At 58.8% G+C, this 10,026-nt stretch overlaps 2 protein-coding genes across 2 annotated transcripts; one reads left to right on the top strand and one right to left on the bottom strand.

Annotated features, from left to right (window-relative positions):
- Window positions 1-4,715: 4,715 nt before the first annotated feature.
- On the bottom strand, window positions 4,716-5,591 carry LOC135417591 (basic proline-rich protein-like). The gene has a single exon (XM_064662045.1). The coding sequence runs from the start codon at window positions 5,589-5,591 to the stop codon at window positions 4,716-4,718; it is 876 nt and encodes a 291-aa protein (XP_064518115.1).
- On the top strand, window positions 5,175-9,773 carry LOC135417260 (gap junction gamma-1 protein-like). The gene is made up of 3 exons (XM_064661122.1): window positions 5,175-5,268; window positions 7,486-8,681; window positions 8,784-9,773. Exons 2-3 carry the CDS (start codon window positions 7,511-7,513, stop codon window positions 8,789-8,791), a joined length of 1,179 nt encoding a protein of 392 aa, XP_064517192.1. The 5' UTR covers window positions 5,175-5,268; window positions 7,486-7,510; the 3' UTR covers window positions 8,792-9,773.
- The last annotated feature ends 253 nt before the right edge of the window (window positions 9,774-10,026 follow it).

The raw sequence follows: 10,026 nt of genomic DNA on the forward strand, positions 1-10,026 counted from the left end.
TATTCCTCAGTCAGCATATGGCTGCTGCTCTCTGTTCCTTTGGAGTGATCTCAGATCTCAAGTGGGAGAGAGCTCAGTCCATGTTTTGTCCAGGGAAGGACTCTTGAGAAAGCCGAGCCAGTAAAGACCAGTAGGGTTTTATGTTTTCATCTAGCCATTTAAGGAGCTTGTGTAAGTTCTATGTTCACCTTCTATAGCTGTGTTTTTCACAAAGGGCAAGAGTCAAATTTGTAGTTATTGGATCAGCTCATTGATGCCTCTTCTGCTTAAGGTGATCCCCTGAGAAAGCTCATCCCTGTAACTTGCTTTTCCAATCCTAATGAAGTAGCACCTCTGCCACACCAGTGTCTGAGTATGTATTGAGGGGCCTGACAAAGCGTGGACTGCCAGAACCAAAGGTTTTGGTTGTGTGCCTGTCCATAGTTCTTCTCAAGCTCTTCCTGCTTTTTACTGCTGAAGTGACTACTCATTTGCTTCTGCTCCTTGCTAGGTCTGTGCTGGTCTGTGCTGTCAGCTCAGCACTAGCCTCTTGGTCCTGTTAACAGCTCCCTGCTCTTCTGCATTCCTTCGGCCACTGGGCTGACAGGGAATCTCACATGCGCTGCCACAACCTGTCTCCTGCCTCTTCATGAAACACTTGCTTTGTTTTCCCTTAGGGTTTTATCCTGGTTATTACAGATTTACCCCTTTGTGGTTACTCTGTGATCACAATGCTTTGCTGTAGGGCCTCTTGCACTAGACACAATGATTACATTAACTGGCCTCATTGCATCAGCTGGGTGTGTGCAGTGGTCCCCCTGGCACAAACTGCCTCTCCAGCACTGCAGGCAGCCCCGACCAGGACTGTGTAGGATAGCTGGGGTTTGCAGAAAGGTGGGATATCTGTTGAACCAGCGGCAGATATCTTCTGCCCGTCTCGGTTTTGATTATGCAGTCCCCCGGCTGTGGTCTCAAACAATGTGGATTTTCTCCCTTTTTCCTTTCTCCTTTTCTGAGTGCTCTGCTAGCACAGAGCAAGGCTGGTCTGAACCTCAGTGTTTCCCTGCCTGTGCCTACCTGGAGTGGTCTCGTATCAAGGTGTATGTAGCTGGAGGGACGCCCAGGCCAGGGTGGCCATAGGGCTCTAGAGACAGGCTGCAGGCAGCTGTGGGCTCAGGCTTCAGGCTGGCCATTGCCATGAGCCTGAAGCTACCACCACTTTTCCATGGGCACATACCAGCCCTGCCTTAACCTGTTGTTCAATGCCTCAGTCACGAGTTTCAGTGCTTTCTGCTGCATCTGCCTGCCCTCTAAAACAGTACTGCCTTGAGCATTCATAGCCTGTGGATTAGCTGTCAGCCCCCTTGCACTATGTTGAACTCGTGAAGCCTTGTTTCTAATCAAACTGGGTGACTGGAGTGACTGGTCATTTACTTCTGTCAGAATATCCCCGCTGGCCTCATCTCCAGGGGACTAGAGATGTAGCAGTAAAGGGTACATGTTGCTTGTGGCTCATGGACCTGCCTGGCCAGCTCCATCCCTTGGAGGTGCCAATGCTCCTTACCCAGCATAGGGAGCAGTATCCCAGGGCCATGTAAACCCCTTCCCTGTGGGCTGCCCTCCAGCTTGGCTGGCAGAGGAAGAGCAGCCAACATAGACTGGGCTTAAGTGCTGCACATGGTGCTGGCAGAAGTCAGCACCTAGGAACTGGGAAGGAGACCCTAGCACGAGAGAGGTGAGCAGGGGCTGTGCCATGTACCCCCCACTGTGCTGCATAATCAAGTGGGGGGGTGAAAGGGAAAGGGACTTTATTTTGAAGCCATCCCAGCCTTTTCTCAGGCTGTGTTGGAGGGGACAGTCATTGCCCTTTATGCTCTTTCAACAGAGTGTGCCTCTGCCTGTTATCAGAAGGTTATTAAGCTAGTTATGGAGCTGTCCTGTATCAGGACAAACAGTCCCTAATAGAGCTGTCTGCTCCCTGTCCCAGTGCCAGACAAGTTGTTTAATCTGGGAAGAGGGTGTTTGCTGCTGAGGACACATGCTGCCTACCTGCAGTGCCACCTGCTCATGGCCCTGCTCGGGGAGGGTGGAGCTGGCTCCCTCGCCCCGCTGCCAAGCACCAGCTAGGCATGGTCCATGTCGCCCCACAGCAAACACACCCAGGATACCCAACCCCACCATCTGTCTCACTGCCACCATCCCCGAAAGCAGAGGCAGTCATAGAAGGGCCCAGCCCATTCTGCTCTATTGATCAGAGCAGAAACCGAGGCTACTATCGAGATCCAGACTGAGCTGCACACTCCCTGCACCCTGTGTCTGGCAGCTGAGGCAGGGGCTGGCAGTGCAGTTGCAGAGGGTGCCTCCATTGCAGCACCGTGGCTGAACAGTGAGAAAGAACTGCTTGTGCGAGCTCTTGCCACGTCCCTCCTGAGCTGTAGTGCTTGTCCCAGAAGTGGATGTTCTTCTTATCCCTGCGCTTATGCTCCCCCTCAGCCACTATCTCTATTACCAGCTCCCCTTGCTCCTGCTGGGCTGTGCAGCTGCCCTGTCATGGCTCTGCTACACAGAGTCAGTAGTTTGGGGCTGATCCTGTTTTTTGCGGTTGGTGACGGTGCCCCTGTTTCCTCTGCAAAGCTGATCTTTGAGCCCACGATGCTGCTGGTCTGTACATCCTTCCTGCCCACGATGCTCTGTCAGCCTCAGCTGATGTGGAAAGGGATGCGGGTAGGCAACGCCCTTCATCCACTGTTCCTTTCCCGGATGATGTGGGTTTGCCCTCTGTCCCAGGCTGAAAGGGCGATGCCTCTGTGGGCATTTGGATGTTGTAAGCTGAAGAAAAGGGTAGAGCCCGGGAACACCCAGGGTACCATCACAGGGGAAGCTGGACGGCTCTGATGCCAATGGCCAGATGCTGACAAGCACAGTAATGGCTGTCCATGGGATGGGCAACACCACCCCCTGGGCTTGGCCCCCCCAAGGCAAGCTCTGTCCCACAGTCCAGGCATGGGCTGAGCTGTGCTGTGCAAAAATGCTGCAACAGTGGTGCCTGACCCCGCCCAATAAGCAGCTTCATTCTGGGTTCAACAGCTTCAGTTTGCAGCACCTCAGGGGTCACACTCCTCACTTTAATGTGAGGCTGGTGAAACGGGGGCTTGTTCTTAACACGGTGAGCATCAGAGTCAAAGGGTCATATAGATCCCTTACCTCTGGCAAACTCCTTGGCTATCTGGGGGTGAAGCCAGCTGGAGGTGAGACCTGGAAGCACTTGAAAACTAGTGGTGACTGTGAGAAAGAAAGCCCCAAGCCACTTTAATTGCCTGGCAAGAGCAGGAGGTTCAACATAGGCAGTGTGCTGCTTGACATCCCTAGCATGATGGGATGCTGCCCTCATATCGGTAGCCCCCTGCCCTGCTCCCACCTCTCCATGCTGACCTGCAAAAAAAGGGGTTTCCTTTCTGGCCTTGAATGCTTCCCTATATCCTTCCAAAAGCTTGAGTTTCTGTGCTCAACTTAATGCCTCCCTGCATCCATGTCTTCCTGTTTCTCCTGACCTGTGATGGAGATTGTGACCAGAGTGTCTGTGCTAAATCTGAAGCATGCATTTATTCCCTGTACAGAAACGTTAATGCTGTAGTTGCATGCATAGGAACAGCATTCAATGGAAAGCTTCTTCATATCCAGGTCAAATCCCATTTCTTCTGCAGCAGCTCTCCCTCCATAGGAGGGGACTGACACATTCATGAGCTGGGAAGAAGGAAGGATTGAGCAAGGGAGCTGAAAGCAGGGCTCTTTTGCCCAGCCTCTTGTGCACACACCCACACCCATGTCAGGGTGCAGCCCATTGCTCTGGGGGGTGCTCCAGTAGCCCTCCCATGTAAGAGCACCAAGTCTGTGCCTGGGCTCTGCGAGTGCTGTTACAATACCATGACAGCATTGCTGACTTAGGGAAGCAGCAGAGCTGCTGCGGAGTAACAAAAAACCCACACTAGATGTGCCGGCCACACTTCCTACCCCTCTCCTTGCCCCAGCCTCAAGGTGTCAGTCCTCCCCCAGCCAGCCAGCCCCCAGTGCTGAACCCACCAGTGCCAGCTTGTGGAAACCCTTCTGCAGAAGGGACCACATGTTTCATTGAGGAGAAGCAGCATTTCATGAGCTCATGCAACACAGCTTTCCCCTGAGTGTTTGGGTTGTGCAAGGCTGCTTGGCATCCCTCCTCATCCCCACACCAGGGCACAAGGACAGGATGCTCTACCCAGGACATCACTGGTGTGGTTGGCCCACCAGCATGGAGACTCAGCATCAACAAAATCTCCACAGAGCCAATTTTAGCAGTGCAGAAAGTGAGTGGCTGGGTTGCTTGAATGGAGGGACAGCCCCACTGCTCCAGAGTGGTGACTCAAAGCCACTGCTGCCATTGTGCTGGCCTTGGGGGAACAGCGCTGACTATAAGGGCATATCTGGAGGTACTGCATGGTCAGCCCCGTCTTGCTGCAGAGACCTGGTCTGGAACACAAGAAGCAGCACGGGCTTCAAAAGGTTTGAGGCACATTCCCACCACACAGACACATCTTCCTCTGCATTCCCACCACGTCTGAGGCCACGCCATCGGATCTCTCCTTTCTTCCATACTTTCTCTCCACTCGGAGGGGAAGAATGCTACGAGGGGCAGGAGGTTATTGTGCAGGAGACTCTCACGGCCGGAGCGGTGGCTCCCTCCTCTCCCTCTGCGGCCGGGCTCACCCCGGAACACCCCGCGGGCTGAGCCGCACCCGCGGTTCTGAGTGTTCTCCTGCGGTGGGCAGGAAGCCTCCGCTTCGCTTCGCCTCCCGGGAGCGGCCTCCCGGGAGCCAATGGCTCCGCGGGGGCGCGGGGCCGAGGGCGGGAGCCGGACAGCCGGCGGCTGGATGGAACTGGTGGGGCGGGAGCCGCCTCCGGGCGAGTTTCGGCCGGCGCCGGCCCCTGCCCACAGTCCTGCGCGGCCTCCCAAGCCGCGGGCGGGGGGGACCGAGGGCGGCACCGCCCGGGGGGTGCGGGACCGGCCGGAACGGGGCCAGAGCTCCGCGCCGCGTGGCGCGGCCGGCGCGGAGCGGGGCACTGGCAACGGAGCGGGCCGGCCGGTGCGGGGCGGGGCGGGGGTGCGGAGCGGGACGGTCGGTACGCACCGGCGGGCGGGGGGGCGCGGGGCGGGGCGGCGCGGCCCCGGGCCCCTTTGTTCGGCGGGAGGCGGCGGCGCGCCGCCCCGCCGCTTTGTCCGCCGCTGCCGGCGGGAGCCGCTCGTCCCGGTGCGCCGTGAGTGGAGCTGGGGAGCGGGGGGCTGCGGGAGGGCGCGGGGCGGTGGGCAGGGGGAGGCAGGTGGGCAGGCGGGCAGGCGACGGTGCCCCGGGAGGCGAGAGCCACAGGCGTGGGATGGGGCGCGGGCAGGGAGGATCGAGGGGCTTGGGGTCTCGGGCAGGCGGTGGGGGCAGCTGGGCATGAGGCCCCCGTTGAGCTGGAGTCAGTGGGACTGGGGGCCCCGGGAAGGCTGGGGTTGTGGGCTGGGTCCCCAGAGTGGCAGGGGTCAGTGGAACAGGGGTCTCCGGGCGGGCAGGGGCTGGTGAGCCCCGAAGTGGCATGCCTGCTGCTATGCTCCTGGGCAGGGGAGACTGGGGGCCCTCGACAGTGCAGTCAGGGGTGGAGGTGGCTGGGGGCCCCAGGTAGGGGGACTGGGGTCAGTAGGGCTGAGACATTGATGTAGGGCCGAGCCAGCGTGTGTGGTGCTAGTCCTGACTCCCAGCATGGCCAGGAGGCCCTGGATGGCTGTGCCCCTTGGCAGAGCTGGACTCTGGCCACCTGCCTCTGGTGGGGAAGAAGCTGAGGGCAGCTCTATATTGCCCTGGCCATGCCCACTGCTGCTGCCATTCCACACTGCTGGCCATCTCTATGTCATTCTTCCATGACCGCCACTACAGTGCCAACATGTGCTTTTGCTTTCCATGTGCTTGATGCCTCCCAGGGCTGCCCTCCTGCCTGCTCCCCTCACCTTGTTCTCTGCCCCAGCCCCTCACCCTCATGCTAGGGCAGTGTGCTGCTGCAGACAAGGGCTAAAGGAGGCACAAAGCATCCTCCTTCCAGTGAGGTGGTGGGGTAGAGGGCCCTTGTGGTACAGGGCAGCAGTGAGATCTTGCAGGGCGTTTGAGCACAGGAGGATGGTGGCCCTGATGGGCTGAGTTTGGATCCCCAGTGCCAGCCTGTGTCACCTCCCACAGCTCAGCAGGCTCTGCTGGGCACCAGGACATCAGCAAGAGCATGTCTCCAGCATGGATGTTTGTGATGGAGGAGCTCTTCTGTTTAGGTGGGGTTGGTCAGGAGGCAGGCTGAACTAAGCCTGAAAGATCCTCTTATTCTGGACAATAGTGGCATGAGTGCAGTGGCAGCCGTCATCCTTAGGGACATGCCGTGGCTGGAGGTGATGGAATGGGGCTGGCAGGAGAAACTGGGGACGCATCCCCTCTGCTTGCCCTAGGCAGCCCTGCCACTTGCTGCCCTTGCGTCATCACATGCACAAGCTGCTGAAACCAGGGGTGGCAGTGGGGTGTCTCCTCTTGTGTCTTTTCCTTTGGCTGGGAGCTGCGATGTGGTCCTTGCAATTTCCTCCCCGCTCTCTGGTGTCAGCTGCTTTGCCAGGGCTTTGTGCAATTCCTTGGCTGCCCCACGCTGCCCCTTGCTATCACTGTCCTGCTTCCTGTTCCATTCCCCCTGCCAGCCCTTGCCATCGGCCTTCAGGCTGCTCTGACCACTGGCCACTGTGTGCTTTGGAGGCTGGGGGTCCTGCAGGAGAAAGGGCACAGCACAGAGATTTGGAGGGGCAGAGTGATGCTGCATCTCTGCTGGCCCTCAGGGGAGAGCTCTGTGGGGTGCAGAACACCTGGTTCCTGAGCATATGGTGGGGGGTGCTCCTCAGGGGATCCCCCCTTGGCCAGGGCTCAGGACTGGCAGCTGCAGTGGGCCAGTGGGGCTGCTGCATGCCCTCTAGGGGCCTGTGGACCCCCATGGGAGGGTGTGGATGCTGTCACAGGGTGCAGCATTGATTGAGGACCTGCCCAGGGCCAGATGGCAAATGGGGGAGAGGATGTGGTTCTGCCTCTGCCTGCCCCCTCACAGTCCCCAGCTGGTGCTGCCCTGTGCTGACGTGTTTGGCTGTGACCGTGCTGACTTTTCCCCTAGATGTGTCCCTGCAGGGAACCAGGATGTCCCAGCCTTTTCCCAAGTTCCGTCCACCCACCTGGCTGGCGACAGGGCGGGAGCAGGATGCAGATGGGAGCATAGGGAGGCATTGCGTGGTGGTGGACAAAGTTTTGGGGAGATGGCTGCCTGAGCAGGGCTGTGTTTGTGGATCTGTGGGTAAGGGAAGGGATGTTGGAGGGAAAGGGAGCAGGAGGGAGCTGGGGTGGGATCTGGTGGACTGGTGAGTCTTGTGAGGTGCATGCAGATTCTCTCAGTGCCTGTTTGCCTGCCCCTTCCCCACAGGGTTTGAGTCAACTGCCTAGCCAGGATGAGCTGGAGTTTCCTGACACGGCTCCTGGAGGAGATCAACAACCACTCAACCTTTGTAGGCAAGATCTGGCTGACTGTCCTCATTGTCTTCCGCATCGTGCTGACAGCCGTGGGGGGTGAGTCCATCTACTACGACGAGCAGAGCAAGTTTGTCTGCAACACACAGCAGCCGGGCTGTGAGAACGTCTGCTACGACGCTTTTGCCCCCCTCTCCCACGTCCGCTTCTGGATCTTCCAGATCATCATGGTGGCCATGCCATCAGTGCTCTACCTGGGCTTTGCCATGCACCGCATCGCTCGCATGCCTGAGTCCTCACGGCGCCGGACACCAGCAGCCCGGCGGGCTCGCATGCCGGTGGTGCGCCGGGGAGCCGGGCGGGACTACGAGGAGGCAGAAGATGATAATGAAGAAGACCCCATGATCTTTGAGGAGATTGAGGTGGAGAAGGAGAAGAGTCCAGACGGCGGAGAGAAGCATGATGGCCGGCGCCGCATCAAGCAGGATGGGCTGATGCGTGCCTATGTCCTGCACTTGCTGTGCCGCTCACTGCTAGAAATGGTTTTCCTCTTTGGGCAGTACCTGCTGTACCGCTTTGAGGTGAGCCCCTCCTACGTCTGCAGCCGCAGCCCCTGCCCACACACCGTCGACTGCTTTGTCTCCCGCCCCACCGAGAAGACCATCTTCCTCCTCATCATGTATGCTGTCAGTGGGCTCTGCCTCTTCCTCAACCTCTGTGAGCTCTTGCACCTTGGTGTGGGGCGCATCCGTGATGCCCTGAGCCAGTCTGGTGGCCCTCCGCTCCCAATTGGCGACAGTCCCGCACCACAGTACCCCAAGAAAGCCCCCAGTGCACCTCCCACCTACCACTCACTGAAGAAGGAGCTGCCACAAGCCCCACTGACCAACGGCAAGCTGGACTACCAGGAGAGCCTGGCCCAGGGGCGCTTCGCTCTGGCTGGGGCTCCCCCGGCACATGAGCTGGACCGGCTGCGTGAGCATCTGCGCCTGGCCCAGGAGCACCTGGAGGTGGCCTTCCACCTCCAGCCCCCTCCAAGGCCCCCCAGCCCTGCCCGCAGCAGCAGTCCTGAGGCCAACGGCATTGCTGCTGAGCAGAACCGCCTCAACCTCGCCCACGAGAAGGGGACCACTGCCTGCGACAGGACCACGGGTGAGCTGGGGAGAGGGCATGAAGGGCTGCTTCTAGGCTCCCCTGGAGAGGGGATGCCATCCCACCTGGGGCCAGGACTAACCTGCCTCTTGCTCCCCACAGGGCTGTGAGTGCCACCAGGGATGACGGCGGTGACTGCTGGAGCGGCTGCCGCCGCCACCATGGGACAGGCGTCCTGCCAGGAGTGTGGGTTGGAGGATGCCATGTGCCTGCCCAGCAGGGCAGTCTGGGCAAGCCCTGTCCTGGTGGGCAGCGGAGGGGATGGGGGCCATGGGGTTCATTCCTACTTAATTTTCAAAAAGGGAATATCTTATTTTTGTACATTTTTATAAACTCATCAGCGTGTGCACCCTGGCATTTTTATACTCCATCCTGATATCCCTTCTGGGCCTGTGCTCCCCCATCTCCCATTTCACCTTTTTTTCCTCCTCCCACACCCATTTTCTGCAGCATGTTCTCCTCACACCTCCCTGTGCCCCCTGTGCTAGCTGCCACCCACTGCAGCACCATCCAGTGCCGTGTGTCTGTGGGTGATGCTGGTGATTTTGGTACTGCCCCCAAGGTGTGGGGCTTTAGGGGAGCAGGCTGGGGGTCTGGCTGGCTGGGCTGAGCTGTGGGACAGAGAGCTGGGCTGGCATTACACTTGAAGTGGAGGGGATGGAAGGGGTCCTGGCAGCACTGCTGCTGGAAAGGGCCAGTATGGCCATGCTGCACAGCATCCTGGCACGGGGCTGTGAGCTGTGGGCTGGCCTGCTCAGAAATGTCTGTGCAGAGGTCAGGGGCTGTCCTTCCCGCTGTCTCCGCCCTGTCCTGGCAGGTCGCCCTTGGACCAAAACTCATCTCCTCCCACTCTGCCTGCGGGGCTGGGACCCCCCACACAGAGCCAGACCCTGGCCCCACAGTGTGGGGACATGGTGCCCCGAGCTGGGCTCGGCCAGGAGCCAGTGGAGCATTTCTTGTCATCTCAGCCTGGGTCACACGGGGACTTTTGTAGCGTTGTTTTTTACTCGGAAATGATTGTCACTCTGTTTTTCTTCCTTTTTTTTTTTTTAATATCTATATTAGTAAAGGCTGAAGACGTTTTGTACTGAACTGCTGCATCTGGTCCTTTGGGAGGAAGGGGTGGGAAGGGAATCCTGCATGGCTGGGCTGGGACCTCCCTGCTGCCCAGGGTGACTCAGTCGTTCCCGCTCTGCGGAAGCTGTGACGGGGCAGCTTTCATCATCGGCCTGGTGGAGAAGAATTGCTCTGGCTGCATTCCTATTTGGCTCTATCCCTGTTGAGGGGCCGGGTGAGGGGCTTTCCCGTTCCTCCCCATCCTCCCACCATCCCCATGCCTCCTCAT

This window comes from Pseudopipra pipra, chromosome 7 (genome assembly GCF_036250125.1).
Source record: "Pseudopipra pipra isolate bDixPip1 chromosome 7, bDixPip1.hap1, whole genome shotgun sequence".
NCBI classification, from domain to species: Eukaryota; Metazoa; Chordata; class Aves; order Passeriformes; family Pipridae; genus Pseudopipra; species Pseudopipra pipra.

Excerpts from the sequence above, each read along its gene's own strand:
- LOC135417591 (XM_064662045.1), bottom strand. The coding sequence starts at position 5,591 with ATGCCACTTCGGGGCTCACCAGCCCCTGCCCGCCCGGAGACCCCTGTT.
- LOC135417260 (XM_064661122.1), top strand. The coding sequence starts at position 7,511 with ATGAGCTGGAGTTTCCTGACACGGCTCCTGGAGGAGATCAACAACCAC.